Here is a 16534-nt window from a genome sequence, read left to right on the forward strand (position 1 = left end):
GATTCGTCATGATTCATCAGTGTCTTTGTGATTAACACAGTTACATTTTTTAATCTATTGACACCACTAAGAGCTAATTCATAAATCAATAGAGATGCTCTTAATTTACTTGAAAAAAAGTAAATCTTGTTATATTTATTATTCAAAGAAATACATTTCTAGAGTTCACACAGAAGATGATTTACTGATTTAATTTTTGATTATTGACACATTATGAACAGCAACAATATTCTAATGTAGTAAATATAAGTTGTAATGAAAACTTTTTAACAATAATAGCCATGCAAGAGTAGCATTCAATCTTCAGTATTTAAAAGTGCAAATAATTCTTGATTACATTAATATCACACACAAAAAATAAGCAGTTTTGTGCAAAAAATAGTTGTGTGGTTGCACAAAAAAGTGGTCTACAGCACAAAAAAATAATGAACCTTTAAAATGACCTTTGCATGAAACACATGAAAACCCAGACAGATTTGTGCATTCACAATAAACATTTATGTATTTCCCAGAATGTTTCACATGTCTTACTCCTGAGCATGCACAAGTATCTGGTGCAAATGCTAAAGCATTTTTTTTTGTTAGCAAAAGTAACTTTGGTTCAATTCAGACCCGTAGGCCTTATTAGGCACATAAATGAAAAGTAAGGCACTAATAATATATGTGGAGTATAATTCCTTACTTTCAATTTGTGAACAGTTTTATTAAAGCTTTAGTGAACTTTGACAAAGCAGCAGAGAGGAAGTGTTGCAGATTTATATAAACAATGCAGACACGACTACACAGGCAGCTACTGATGTAGGCGATCGTTGTGTTAGGAGTCTTGCCCAAGGACTCTTTGTTGTAGTATTGGTCATTTTCCCAATCAGAGAACTTAATCCAAGTCTTGTGCAAAGAAGTCAAAGTTGTAACCCACCGCGCTACACCTACCACATGAAATCTGACTTGTCACATGCTTAAAGACTCAACTTTAATCAGTTTTGACTTGTCTTGAATGAGACTGACTAAAACACTGTCCAGTTACATGTGTTTTCTTTTGTTGTTTGTGCATGCATCCTATGGCCAGTACATTGTATTTAATTTTGTTTTGTTAAAATGAATGTTTACTGAGGAATCTCTGGCACCAGATCAGTCAGAATCAGGCAGAGTGAGTGCAAGAGTAGTGTGATGATTGTTTTAGATATTAGGTCCGACTTCACTCAAAGACCAAGACTTTCTTCCTTCACTTCAGACTCCAGCAGAGCTTTTCCAGCCTGGATACACTCAGACAGCATCCCCACTGAAACACACATAAATCACAAGCATTGTTATCATCATTATACCACAGTTAATCCTGACCCTGCAGTGCGATTGGCTGAGAGAACTTCCATAAGCACCAATGTTGCACAGTAATTGCAAAAATACGCGTAACCCAGCAACACCAGCGCTTACAATACAGCGGTTGAGTGCCTGGACTTTTTTTCAACCAGCATAGAACAGGATTGTTTTCTTGTTATATATCTAATTTTTAAGAGAGGAAAGATTTATGGTAAAATGCAGCAGTTATCTGCTTCTTCAACTTTGTAAACAAAAGACAATTGCAGGGAAATAAAAACAGGAAAATGCTCCTGTATAAATGCTGTAAAAATGGTTAAATCATGACATTTTACTGACTCTATCCATCTCTCAGTCTGGCGCTGTCCTGATTTAGACAGAGAGCAGCTCTGAATAACATAGTCGATACGCATCAAAACCAGTGTAACACAGACTGGCTCGCTGGAGGAAACCAAGTTTCAAAAATCCTGAACAGAACCAGGTCAGGATCCAGAGTTTGTTGAAAAAGCAAAAAGGAATATACGACGGAATGGAACAGTTTAACCTTGTGGAAGGTTGATAAACAATTTTTTTCTTTTTTCTTTATCTTAAAACCTAATAGTAAATGGCGGTAACGAACTGTGGTATAATCACAGTAATACACTCGAGGTTCATGCAATAATGTGAGATTTTGGCACTGGTGACTGATCTTCAGGACTCGCACACAAGCGGCGTTATCTCATTTTATATCACTCCCTCTCTGTATTGATTAGTTTGTAATGAGTAGTTTAACATGGAGAGATGGGGCGACTGGTCATTTGCTCATTTTCATTGATACCTAGATGTGTTTGCTGCTGATATTCTGTACCTTTCCGAAAACGGATACAGGATGTGGCCTTTATGGCTATGAACTTCCATTCTTCCTGTTCCGGCTTTTTGAAGCTGTGGAGCCAGATCAAAGCCACAATGGTGACCCACACTGCATTATCCACCTGCACAGAATTATGGGAAAAACAGCTATTACTTCAACTCATCAGCCAAGGAAAAGAAACAAACCTCATACAAATGTAGGGAAAATTGTGTTTGCAAAAAAAAAGAAATATCAAATCATATATGTACTTATCACATATGTATATCAACCAATGGTTCCAAATCATCTGTAGTTGTAGCCTCTTGCTCTTGTTTATACAGCATTGGATTTTAGCTAAGATGGAGGCACTTCAGAAAAACCTGAGTTTCCACTTAACTACTGCTTTTGTTAGCTTGCTGCTCATTGATTTGTCCACAGTTCACCTGCCAGCTCTGCCCTGTCTGGTCACCAGAATTGCTTCAAAAGCCACATAAAGCCAATTGTGTTGTCACTCAGATGCAGGAGTCATTGAAGAGGCTTGTATATTTATTAGGCATGATCCACATAAGCCTTACATAACATAATAAATAACTAAAAATAACCTGTGCAGGCCTCTTCTGGATTAGTTCATTCTCTGTCTTGCCAAACACACAGGAGTTTACTATCAATGTCCCAGTATCCTGCAGCTTTCTGGAGAGAGAGCAACTTCATGTAGGGGTCCTCATATTCAACAGGTTCTGACACAAAAACACAACATATTTTACATGTAAGACCATTTCTTTACCAAAACAAGTGAAGAATAACCACATGACCTGACGTTCTGGTATGGACAACAGTGACAATACATGCATGTATGTTGGTAATTTTGAGGAGAATAAAATTCTGTCTCTTGTCCTTGTAAATCTAAAGCAAATGAAATATGTAAATGAGCAATATCAATCATGGAATTAATTTTATTTGTGGTGTTGTGTGTTGATCCTAAAAGCATGTTCCATTTTAAAACAATTTTCCGTTGTATTTTTCCAGGTATTTTAAATATATGTTTATATTATTTTCTTGCTATACAGCACTGAAAATAAATTATCAATAACAATATTGGAATGCTATTTACAACATTTAATTCACAAAGGATCCCTATTCATGCAGAAGAATGGATCTTTCTGTGTTCATGGTTCTGTGGACCAGCACTGACTTTACTAATGATCCAAAAAAACACATTGCTGTCATTGTGTAAATGCAGGGATCATATGTAGTTTAAAAGACCATGATGTGAGGTTATATGTCATCAACATCATAGGTAGAGTAAATGGCTGTTGCCTCTTGCTCTCATTACTGCTGCTCATGGATTCTTGTTACAGTGAAGACTCTCAGGGAAAACCACTTTTTCATTTTACCAGCAAACGTTTCTTACGTTATTGCTCTCAGAGTCTTTTAAAAGCTGTATTTGAAAGTGGGCCAAAGTTGCAAATTCTATCACAGCAACATAAAAACACCCCAATCCAGAAAAGTAGGTGTACAAAAAAATTGTGTACAAAAGGTATCTAAAACAGAATGCAACTGCCCCTCTTCCAACATTTTTGGAAAGTGTTACTTGGACATATATTTTTCAATAAATAAATTTTTCTCAGTGGTCTTTGTTCATTTATTTATTAATTTATTGTATGTAACCCTTATCCTGTTCAAGGTCGCAGTGGGTTCGGAGACTACTCAGGATCACTGGGCGCAAGGCGGGAACACACCCTGGAGGGGGCACCAGACCTTCACAGGGTGACACACACTCACACATATGGACCCTTTTGAGTTGCCTTTCCACCTACCAATGTGTGTTTTTGGACAGTGGGAGGAAACCGGAACACCCGGTGGAAACCCACGCAGACACAGGGAGAACACACCACACTCCTCACAGTCACCCGGAGGAAACCCACGCGGACAAAGGGAGACCACACCAATCTCCTCACAGACAGTCACCTGGAGGAAACCCACGCAGACACAGGGAAAACACACCACACTCCTCACAGACAATCACCCTGAGGAAACCCACGCAGACACAGGGAGAACACACCACACTCCTCACAGACAGTCACCCGGAGCAGGGATTGAACTCACAACCTCAGCCCCAGGACGCTGGAGCTGTGTGACAGCGACACTACCTGCTGCGCCACTGTGCCCCAGCACCCTAACTATTTTGGAAAGATTCTGTACTATGTGCAAGCGGCTGGGCTTCAGCTCGAAATGCTATGGATGATTCAAAGGGTAAAACTTGGAAAATGCTTCAGTGGTAAAGTTAGTGGTATTAAAAAGTTATAATGTGTTAATATTCAACGTGTTTTATAGTAAAATTACAAATGTTTATACAATAGTATTTGTCAACTTACCTTTAGATTCATAGTTTTCCCTATGATCTAAAAGAAAAGCACAGTACAGGAATGAATTAGTTAATTCATGCATTAATTTATTCATTCATTAATTTCTTCATTCATTCATTCTGAAACCGCTTTCACACTCACCGAGTCATTCACACACTCACACCTGTGGATAGTTTCACACACTCACACAGACATTCACAACCATGGACAATGTCACACAACAACCTGTGTGTCTGAACTGTGTGAGGAAACTGGAGAACCTGGATGAAACCCATGCAGACACAGGGAGAATAGCACACATGCTGACCATATTCATCAAAGATGTATTCAGTCAATCAATAAAAGTACTTTCAGCCGTTTCATTATTAATCAGTTCCATATCTGGTGCAAACTACACCGCCAAATGTTTGGGGATAATCCCTCAGTCCACTTTCTTTCTGAAAGTAAAGTATTACTTTTTTGTGGGGTTTGGTCACACAACCACCTCCAACTTTACATTTAGACTGCTTTTTTTAGTGAGGTCTGGTGTCAATGTTGAATGAAAATATCACTACAGATTCACCACTTCACCTCATCGCAAAGGTATTTCTTTGACACTGCAGTCCAATGCTGGTGGCTTATACCTTTCCAGCTCAGGCTTGGCATTGAACCTGGTGACCTTAGGCTTATGTGTGGCTGCTCCAGAGCATGTATTAACATTTTTTATCATTTTATAATTGATGTATTTTAATAAATTGTTTTATATCTCTCTACAAAGACTAGCACATACACACAAATATATTTTCTATAATAAACACAAAGAAACAATACCGTCAGCTAAAGTGAAATCCCTAAGGTTATACGGCCTCCTCTTGTCCACCATTGGTCCTGTCACTGGATGTCCACTGCCCTTGTGGACAACGAGGAAAGCAGTGAAAGTGCTGCTCACTCCTGACTGTACACTGAGGTCCACCACCTTGTCTCTTAAGCTCTGGTCAATTGTTGCCTTTTCCCGGGCATATGTTTTCTTTTCCTCCATTTCCAGAGACTGGATCAAGGCTCGAGCAGCCAGTCGATGAATTCCCAGTCTACAAAAATATCAGCAGTGACAATAACACCATTTAGTTTACTTCCAATTACTGACCACATTCATATTCAGTATTTGACAAGTATTGAAATACATACACAGTCCAATCACTGGATTAGGAACACCAACCTTGTATCTAGGCAAGTTCATTTATAGAGCACTTTTCATACACAAGGGCAATTCAAAGAGCTTTACAGAGTCAAAAGAAACAGTAAAAAGCAGTTAAATTAAGAGCAAGGCATTTAGAATACTTAAATTTTGCATTAAAAGGAAACAAAATTAAAATTATTCAAACAATTAAAATGATACAGCAAAAGAAAAAACACTAATGTAATCTACACTCTCTGTCCATTTTATCAGCTCCACTGAACACACAGGTGCAGTTCTAGAGTTACAGACTGTAGTTCATCTGTTTCTCTGCATACTTCCTTGTGCCCTTTTCACCCTGCTCTTCAATGGTCAGACCCCCCACAGAGCAGGTATGATTTGGGTGGTGGATCATTCTCAGCGCTGCAGTGACACTGATGTGGTGGTGGTGTGTTAGTGTGTGTTGTGCTTTTGGATGTTTTTCAAACCTGTGTCCACTCTCTGTCCACTCTTTTAGACACTCCTACCTCATTGGTCCATCTTGTGGATGTAAAGTCAGAGACAGTAGCTGTATCTGTCGCTGCAGTTTGTGTTGGTTATCCTCTGGTCCTCCATCAGCACTGGATATGTTTGGTTGGTGGACTATTCAGTGCAGCAGTGACAATGAGGGTTTTAAAAATTCCAGCAGCACTGCTGTGTCTGATCCACTCCACTAACTTTAGGACACTTTAGGACAGTTGTTTGCTCTGTTGAGAGCTGTGGTGCAGTCTTGGTTAAAGTCAAGAGGGGGCAGTTTTGCCAACTCCAGCAGCAGGAGTGTTATCACACACAGTTGTGTGTCACTAAATGAAAGGCATGAAGAGTAACAGCTGAAACAGCACACCAGTTCTGACAAACACATAAAAGCTTACCCTGTGTCCTCAGCAAGTTTAAGGCTGAAGTTCAGCTGGTTGGTGACTGGTTGCTCTCCTAGTCTGTACTGCACAGTGACGGTTCCTTCATCACCACAAGAGCTCTAAAAAAAAATCAAACAAGCAAAATGAGCTCCTGTATAATACAAACTACCAGATCATAGTTCACTCATTCATTCATTGTCTGAAACCGCTTATCAATTCAGGGTCGCGGTGGGTCAGGAGCCTACCAGGAATCACTGGGCGCAAGGCACGAACACACCCTGGAGGGGGCGCCAGTCCTTCACAGGGCGACCCACACTCACACCTACGGACACTTTTGAGTCGCCAATTCACCTACCAACGTGTGTTTTGGGACAGTGAGAGGAAACCGGAGCACCCGGAGGAAACCCACATAGACACAGGGAGAACACACCACACTCCTCACAGACAGTCACCCAGAGTGGGACTCGAACCCTGCTGCAAAATTCACGATATAAATCCACGATATACACACACCTCTGACCACCTCACAACATCTGAGCTCATAATAATACGCCACTGTAAGTCAGTTTTATTCAGTTCTCTCTGAAACTTGCAGAAACTTGGGGTTGGCTTGCAGCAATGCTGAAGGGAGGGGGGGTTTTACGCGCCCTAACACAGGTCAAACATCGTCAGTGTCCCGAACTAGGGCCGATATTTAAAAAATATGACAATTAGATTTTTTTGTTTGAAATATGTTGCGATATTAAAAAAACGCCTGAATTTTCCCCAGAAGTCGATGGTCAAACATGTCATGTTATTTATGATGCATGATTCTAACTCTAAATAAGAGGCTGTGAATGAAGAAGGTGGTGTCTAGAAGAGTTAGAGGAAATTGCAGGAGGATACATCTCTGTACTCATTAAAACAGAGAATTAAACTAAGAAAGCTTTAATCTCAAATCAGGAAATTACCATGAGTGACAAAGTGTGTGATTTAACATTTATCATTAATCTCTTTAAAAGTAAACTTAATTAAAACAAAACCATACAAATAAAAAAGCAGCTATAAACTGCACAGCTGCATTAAACAATATATCGTGCAGCCCTGTCCCGAACAGCATGATATCAGGACAGAAATAAGGTGCTACAGACTGTCCAGATGAGTTAATGATACTCATTAAAAACCCAGCCCCAGATGAGCACTTCCTGAAACTTCTTTTTAGAGTAAGAGTCCCTTCAGAAAGACGACAGAAATCAGATTAATACTAAACTAAAGAGTTATAGTTTATTGTGAATGTATTTTTGTAAATAAATACAGTTATGAATTGACCATTGGTGTATTTGTTTCATATTTTATGTTGGTTGCCCTTTTAAAAAAGCAATTAGCCACTGCAGACTGTACGCTACTGCAATTTTATCACAGGGAAGGAAGTTTTATGCACTCTGCTTAGTGTCATGACAAAAACACACCCTCTCCTCGATTAAATTGCAGTATTGCACAGCCACTCGTGGCTTCATTCTTTATTAAATACCTTTCCTGACATTTGAGCATACAGCAGCGCTCTTTGACCCTGCAAGAGACCATTGGGGGGTGGAATTAAATCAGTGATATATATGCCATCTGGAACAGTCCATTTCACAGAGACGTCAGAAACAAAGGGCAGAAAGGCAAGGCTGAGTGACTGCATCACCTGTGGAAAGGAAGAGACAGAGCAGAAGTGTAAGGAAAGTAGAAGAGCAGACACCTTTCCTCTGTGGTTTGTTTATAATATATAATATTATATTATAAAGACACAGGGCTGGACTTAGTCTTACTTTGAGCTGTAGTCGCTCATTGCTCATGATGAACTGAGCAATGCCGCCGCCTTCCTTGGCCATTCCTTGGACCAGTGCAGTGCAGGCTCCCTGCCCAATGCCAAAGGTGAAGCACCTAATATTAATTATATAAAATATAAAATGCCCAGAATGTCAGTTCATCCTGCCATCCCTACTACAGACTAGAGATAGCAGCGCACTAATGCTTCTCTTTAATTAGTATGACAGTAAACTTATTTACTGAACACCAGACACATGTCTGCGAGTGTAAATGAGAGGATACACTGACCTGTGAAATCTAGAGTGCATTTGGACCAGGTCCAGGATTTTTTTCACATTCCAGACAGATCCATCAGTAATAACAAACACCTTGTAAAAGGGAAAGAAATCTTAATATATTATGCAAAGTACCCTAAACCTTTCATCATAATCAGGGTCACTGTGGGTCCTGAGTCTGCATTAAATCTTTGTGCACCACTCGGGAACACACCCTGGACAGGTCAACAGTTCATCACAGGGCATCACACACTCACACATACACACACACACACACACACAGCTTTGGACAATTTCACATACTCACTCATTTACACACAAGTGTGGAATGTTTCACACAGTAACTCACACCATCACCTGTGAACAGTGTCACACACTCACCCAGTAACACACACTCATATCTGTGGACAGTTTCAAACACTCACCCAGTCACTCACACACTCGCAGTCACTTACACCTGTGGTTTCACCCACACACTCACACCTGTCAAGGGTTTCACTCAGTCACACCTGTGGACAGTTTCACAAACCCACACAGTCATTTACACAATGACACCTGTGTAAAAATATCACTAAAGTCATCTTTCTCTCTGCAGCATTTCAGATCATATTCATCATAAAACACACCTATAATTATCAATATAAGTAAACACGTTTTTTACAGCTGCAGTGTGTAAGTCTGTGGATTTAGTGACCTCTCTGGTGGAGCTATGTAACAGCACACATATTAACTCAGTTTAGAGAAAAACAAAAGTTACTTACCTGAGCAAAATCGTAAAGATAAACAGATAGTACACAGATCATATGTTTCATTGAGCTCTTGGCGTGAGGAATGTGGTACCTGTCTGGGATGATCTGAAAGGGAATCTTGGCAGTAAATGTGCTCCATTGGTCTTAGAAACTCTGTCCCACCCCTGTCTGCCCTCAAAACTGCAACGTTCTTCATCGCCTGCTCCATTGTCTTCTGAGTGTATTCCACACTCGTACTGGAATCAAAACAAGGAAAGACATGAATTACTATCAAGCTAAATCTGATCTGGTGGGTACATTTATGACCTGAAACAGCTCAGAAGTTCTAAAAGTTTTATCTGTGATGTCTCAGAATTGAGGAACCCATGAAGAACCCATAAAACCCTTCACTTTCTTGCACTTGTTTTTATAAGATCAACAAAAAGATCTTTTGCTTATGTAATTAAATACTTTAGACTAGTCATGATGGCTGTGACCACAGATTACTTGCCATTGTTGAACTGTTTGAATTGGGGGGTGTCCAACTCAATTTGTCACACAATTTAAACAAGAAGTTTGGCAAAAAGGTTACCAAGTCTGTTTTTGGGCCAAAAATTTAAAAGCCATGGGTGATCACTTCTTTTTCTTCCCCACAACTCTTTACTAACTACCATTTATTTGTCTTCTTTGTCAGTTTAAGTCTGTTCAGAGTCGTGGTGTGTCTGACCCCCACCTGAAATCACTGGAGGCAAAGCAGCACTTTATAACATTAATAAAAATATAATAGATGTTTTATATTTTCCTTTGTATGGTGGGACCTTGAGGCGGCACGGTGGCATAGCAGGTAGGTGTCGCAGTCACACAGCTCCAGGGGCCTGGAGGTTGTGGGTTCCATTCCCGCTCCAGGTGACTGTCTGTGAGGAGTTGGTGTGTTCTCCCTGTGTCCGTGTGGGTTTCCTCCGGGTGCTCCGGTTTCCTCCCACAGTTGGTAGGTGGATTGCTGCCTCAAAAGTGTCTGTAGGTGTGAGTGAATGTGTGTGTCTGTGTTGCCCTGTGAAGGACTGGCGCCCACTCCAGGGCATATTCCCGCCTTGCGCCCAATGATTCCAGGTAGGCTCTGGACCCACCGCGACCCTGAACTGGATAAGGGTTACAGATAATGAATGAATGAATGAATGAATGAATGAATGAATGAACGGTGGGACCCTTTTGTTTTAGGAGGGGTCTAGGACCCCCTGCCCTTTCCTTAAACTTAACTCTGATACTCACGGGAAAAAGGAATGGAAATCAGAGCCAAAGCCATAGATGTTAAAGTAGCAGCCCAGGGGAAGACTCTTCAGCATCAGGAGAAGAGTTTCCTGCAGAGTAAAACAAGATTTTAATGTGATTTCTCTCATTATATTCACTCTGTACTGGAAGCCCTGAAGCCCAGACGTTTGAAAGTATGCTGCTGAGACTAAGTTTCAAATGTTTTTTTTTTCTAAATCTTATACACAATAAAACATATTCAGTTCAAAACATTTCCAGCATTAATTGCACAATTTTAGCCGACAGAAACATAAAAAAAATTATTTTTCTTCTACTAGTAAGGTGAGCCAGAAGGGTAACCAAAATATTTATGCCTAAAACATAGCATGTTAGATTAGGGTGTTATAGGGTGGTTTTTTTTTCGTTTACTCCCAAGATTTTATTCAAAGAGGAAATGTTTTTCGGAGGTGCTAGGTGCTAAGAATTAGCATTCTGTGCGTCTTGTGGTGAATGACACAATACAGATACTCAGCAACAAAAATCATTTCATTTCATTTAGTTTCATTGATGTAAATTTAATAAAACTGTTATATCCAAGTTAACTGTTCGCTGAGATGGTATGTCCCCACAGATTCTATGGAGCATAACCTGTTTAATTAAGGGACCACAAATTAGTTTGGTTTCATTAAGTGCACAGCAAATTCACCAGTGTTAAATCAACACTATTAGTGTTAAATTACTATTGTTAGTGTAATAATTTAACATTCTCAGTGTTAACACTAATAATGTTGATTTAACACTGGTGAATTTGCTGTGTGGCACATTTTAGAATAAAATGGTTATCAAAATAAGCTTTTAAATATTTTTGCTCATTTTTGGTGGGAAAAATGACTTATTGCTCTTTTAACTAAATGACAAGCTTTACCCGGGCGCTTGCGATAGAGGACCCCGCCATGCCCCGTTCTGGTAATAAAGCAGTATCTCCACATCTCTGTCAAACCTGTGGCTTGGAGAGAGGCTCACCTGTATTCAGACAGTTACAGGAACAGTTATTCTTGCACCTTTACCATTTTCCTTGTGTTGAAAGAGGTACACGTGTGATAACACTTGTAAATACTCGTGTACATGCAAACAACCACACACCTCTGCCTCTGTGTGATTTGCGTTGAGGTAAATCAGTGGATCCAGGGAACAGTTGGACTCGACTTTAGAAACGGCAATAGGGGAGGTGATGTGGATATGAAGCGACAAACTACAAGCCGCCAAGCTTTCAGAAACAGCTGTCATCTCAGTCACACGACTCAGATCTGGGAAAGAGATACAGACCCACACAACAACATCAAGCAACGAGGACCGATAAAGATCAGAGGAGGTCTTCAGTTTTTCTCTATGAACCTCCATTTAAAAAAAGCTAAAGCAGTGAGGTCAAATAAAGGTTTTATTAAATATTTTATTATTTGTTAAAAAGGCCATTTGAAATTCTGTTGGACCTGTATTTAAACACACAAAAATGTATATTTTAAGTTTTATGGTGAACCTGAGCAGTTGGCATTGGACCCGCTTTTATGTGAGAGTGCAAAGATGAGGTTAAACCCAGCAAAACAGATACAAAGAGTGCTGAGAAATGAGTACTGATTAAATATGGTAAAAACAAGAAAGGAGAAGAAAGATAAAACAGTGAAAGCAACAAAAACATTGCGGTTCTGCCTCTCGCACCTCACTGCTGGGAGATCAGCATTTGATTTACAGAGTGTCTCCTTCTCAACAGCAGCTGAAAGCAGGGCTGTTTAGACAGTGTAAGAAAAGTGCTGTGTTGTTAGTTCCTTGTGGTATTTTTGACCAAAGCATTGAAATTTCATTAGTGTGCCAAAACCCCATTAAGCAAAATATGTTTATGTCTCCTTTAATAATAAGAAAGATAAAATCATTTTTGTTTGACAGTCTGACATTCTCTCTCTCTCTCTCTTTCTCTCTCTCTCTCTCTCTCTCTCTCTCTCTCTCTCTCTCTCTCTCTCTCTGAGCCATGGCCAAGGAATGGCATCTGGAGACGTTTGGATGGTGGAGAGACACTGAACGTTGAAAAGCATGGAAAGAGAAGAGGATGTTGCTCTATTCCTGTTCCATAGGTGGATTTATTTTTGCTGTTACAGTTACATTATTTAAGATGGAACTGACTCTAAATTTATAAGAGTGCTCACTGCATGAAAATAAACACAGAGTGAAAGTGTGACAAAACTAAACAATTTGAGTTACAAATGTGTTCCTGTGGTAATTCAAACAGTGAACAAAAACCTATAAGTTAAACTTCAGCCACCAACAAGCTACAGTCAGTTCTTACTCAAACACACCGTTCCACCTTAAACGATTTTGTATAAATACACAAAAAAGATGAATGACAATGCTAGGGGTGCTGCAGCAAGTTAGGATTTTCCTCTATCCTTTTGGCATACGAACTCCCGCTGGCACTCAATGCTGCTGCACTGATGTTGAACTGGACAGCTCTGTCTAGGTCAACACACTTTTAACAAAGTGAATGCTGTAACCTGATTTGGTGTGACTTCCATTTCCAGATTTCTCAAAGTATTGGAGTAAAATAGTAAGATATTTAACTATGAAATGTAATGAAGTTAAAGTAAAATGTCAGCCTAAATAAAAATACTCCAGTAAAGTACAGATACACAAAAAACTACTTACATTTACTCCGTTACTGTCCGCCACTGGAAAAGTGTAAAACTGCCAGCTGTTTGGTAATAAGATTTGTAACATGACTGACTGTTCATGAAAATGATAAAGTGTTATTGACTTGCCCATGTCACTGGGTGTGTATCGAGGGTTGAGTACAGCTGGCAGACAGAAGCGCAGGCCATGATCTACATCCACGGTCAGCTCAGTGACATAGACGAGGGTCACAAAGACACTCTCTTTTGGAGGAAGGCAACCCACGACCATGCTAAACACATCTGGACTCTCCTCAGTCTCCTGCACTATATACGCCCTCTGCCCTGAACTTATAGCATTGTTATACAGCTCCCATGCCTGAAACAGAGAGAGAATATATATACACCAGCAAACTGTAATAAATGAATACTATTCTGTGTCCTGCTGGTATGGATAGAGCAGAGGGCTAAGTGTTCAATTAAGCAATCAAATCCTGCTCTACGATCCCAGACCACAACCCTGGACTGGATAAGAGGTTACAGACAATAAATAAATGAAAGGAATTCTGATCTATATCCTTACGTTTGTATACACCCTTCATAATTAGTGAAATCACCCATTTTCGACACAGACATTCAACTGTGCACTTGTTCTGCAGCTTGTATCATTTCCCTAGAAATGTAGTGCTACTAGAACAGATTATGATACTCTGGAGCCGCTGCTCTTGAGCTGAAGGTCATCATGACCATTCACCGGCACTGATTCACTCAAGCAGAGGAACCACATTCTCAAAAGACATCTGAGGTTCCTCCTGCATTCTCACTTTTCTTCAGACCAGACCTTGTCTCTAGACACTTCTCTCTGATGCATGACCCTGTGTTTTATTTCTTTAAGATCATGGTACTGTGGTGTACACAATTCGTGATGCTTAAGACAGTAATAAAACCTAATGTTATAATTTATCTTTAAGTAATGATAATCATCAAGAAGTATAATTAACTAATATCCATTTATTCATTCATTCATTATCTGTAAGCGCTTATCCAGTTCAGGGTCGCGGTGGGTCCAGAGCCTACCTGGAATCATTGGCCGCAAGACAGGAACACACCCTGGAGGGGGCACCAGTCCTTTACAGGGTGACTCACACTCACACATTCACTCACACACTCACACCTACGGACACTTTTGAGTCGCCAATCCACCTACCAGCGTGTTTTTGGACTGTGGGAGGAAACTGGAGCACCCGGAAGAAACCCATGCAGACACAGGGAGAACACACCCAATTCCTCACAGACAGTCCCCTGAAGGAAACCCACGCTGAAACAGGGAGAACACACCCAATTCCTCACAGACAGTCACCTGGAGGAAACCCACGCTGACACAGGGAGAACACAACAAACTCCTCACAGAGAGTCACCCGGAGCAGGATTGGAATCCACAACATCACCACCATGCCGCCCCACATTCATTTAGGATTTTATAAAATACTAAAATAATGTTTGTTGTGTTAATTGTGACGTTACTTAAACATTCATTGCTGACTTATAACTAAATACTTCAGTTAATCTTAAGTTAATGTACCCTTATTGTAAAGTGTTACCATATATATAACCTGAAAGATACTGCCAATTTATGAATAAATATTTTAAGGATTGTTTTAACTGTTTTAATTAATCTGGCACCTTTCTCACTCACCCTGACTCTCTCATGCAGCTCAGCCACCACCTCCTCTCCGCAGATTTTGGCACTGAAATGACAGACAGCTGCTTCCACAGGTAACGAGAACACGAATATCGCCTCCACAGGACACTCCTCCTCCTCATTGTTCGTGTACTGCAGGGTGGAGGTGACTGTGGCAATAAACCCCTTCACCTGCACCTCCACCTCTACAGTGTTGAGAGGAACTTGGGTGAAAATATGAAACACAATGTTAAATGATTCCTGCACTGAAATACCCAGTGAAACTGTCCATATGCACTTGGCTAAGAGTTTGAACAGCTTTCCTAAAGAGCAGGGATTAGTTATTCCATGCACAGCTACTGCAGTCAAGTTCACAAATGCAAGCACACACTCATGCAACATGACAAACACTGCAGTACAATGAGTGAATAAGATTCCACCTTTCTACTATATTTAATTTTAACGCAAGTATTACATTATTATCCCCGAGAACAGAACACATTGTTCACATGCTTTTGCAACACTTTTTCCTGATGGTGCTTATAATGGATGCAGTGACCAATACATTCTTCACGTGCTATTTTCATACCAGTTCATTTTTACGATTCGCTTTTTGTTTAATAAAATTAAAATGGTCATTTTTAATACTGCACAACAATTACCATAAAATGACAAATGAGCATATTTAATTTTTTATTTGAATTATACATTATGCAATAAAGCCATAAAACTTATTGTACATCTGATATATCAAAAATGAGATAATTAACCAATCGAACTGTAGGTTTGCTGCATAGAAAATTATAATCCTGCTTTGCATAAAATGCCCTGCACAAAATAGGTATCCTAGTTATTTTCTTTCTTCTAACAAAGTTCTATAACTAATGCAGCTCAGATTGCTCTGTTTGAGCATTGTTTGGAAGTTTAAGAGAATGTCAGTGAGTTCTTTGGGACATTGTGTTAGATTATTGTGTATTTTGTAGTACAGCTCTATGCCTGGTGACCATGTAATAACTGTTTTGTTTTCAGTATTAATATTGTACCTTGCAAACATTGAGTACATTATATGGAGTACATTTTCAGCATTATGTGATTTACAGACTTGTTTGTGGTTGGATTAATATGTGCAATTCTCGCAATAAATAAAGAGAATAACCATTTAACTGAGACCACGTGTACTGAGAATGATAATGTTGCTCACATATAGGCTACTACTACTATTGTGAGAGTAGCTCATTACCGGTAAAGTATCATAATTATAGTATAGTAATCCAATATTTTCCCAGATTTAAGAGATAATTTAAGTTTTATTTCTTAAATGTATATATTTACACAAGTGTTTGTACTTGTACATTTATATATATTTGTAATTACCATTTTCTGCATCAAGTACTGTATTGTTTGCTTTGTGTCCTTTTGTTTCTTATTTATAATTTAACATTAATAAAATAGATGTACTTACTAATTATTTTATGTTCTTTTGGGACCAGTTAATTCTTGTTTTAGATGTGTCACACACACATATACATATATATATATATATATATATATACACACACACACACAGACTACACACAAATTCAAAATTGACAT

General features: G+C 39.4%; 1 protein-coding gene across 3 annotated transcripts; it reads right to left on the reverse strand.

Annotated features, from left to right (window-relative positions):
• Positions 1–2161: 2161 nt before the first annotated feature.
• LOC136709758 (von Willebrand factor A domain-containing protein 5A-like) lies at positions 2162–16406 on the reverse strand. Of its 3 annotated transcripts, none has more exons than XM_066685244.1 (13): positions 14957–16406; positions 13411–13639; positions 11747–11910; positions 10625–10713; positions 9468–9612; positions 8641–8720; positions 8352–8466; positions 8069–8227; positions 6574–6677; positions 5320–5576; positions 4519–4545; positions 2746–2880; positions 2162–2285 (listed from the first exon to the last, which is right to left on the reverse strand). In XM_066685244.1, the coding sequence occupies exons 1-12, from the start codon at positions 15341–15343 to the stop codon at positions 2771–2773; spliced, it is 1866 nt and encodes a 621-aa protein (XP_066541341.1). In that variant the 5' UTR covers positions 15344–16406; the 3' UTR covers positions 2162–2285; positions 2746–2770. The 3 variants fall into 3 exon arrangements, 1 of the variants encoding a protein (XP_066541341.1); XR_010804527.1 differs by lacking the exon at positions 2162–2285 and adding an exon at positions 3961–4111 and having other exon boundaries at positions 2749–2880; XR_010804526.1 differs by lacking the exon at positions 2162–2285 and adding an exon at positions 3961–4212 and having other exon boundaries at positions 2749–2880.
• Positions 16407–16534: the final 128 nt, after the last annotated feature.

Source organism: Hoplias malabaricus, chromosome 11 (genome assembly GCF_029633855.1).
Source record: "Hoplias malabaricus isolate fHopMal1 chromosome 11, fHopMal1.hap1, whole genome shotgun sequence".
Lineage (NCBI taxonomy): Eukaryota > Metazoa > Chordata > Actinopteri > Characiformes > Erythrinidae > Hoplias > Hoplias malabaricus.

Excerpts from the sequence above, each read along its gene's own strand:
- LOC136709758 (XM_066685244.1), bottom strand. The coding sequence starts at position 15,343 with ATGTTGCATGAGTGTGTGCTTGCATTTGTGAACTTGACTGCAGTAGCT. Across the intron at positions 9,613-10,624 it reads GATTTCCATTCCTTTTTCCC|TACGAGTGTGGAATACACTC; the intron begins GTGAGTATCAGA and ends TTTTGATTCCAG. Across the intron at positions 8,467-8,640 it reads ATGCACTCTAGATTTCACAG|GTGCTTCACCTTTGGCATTG; the intron begins GTCAGTGTATCC and ends AATTAATATTAG.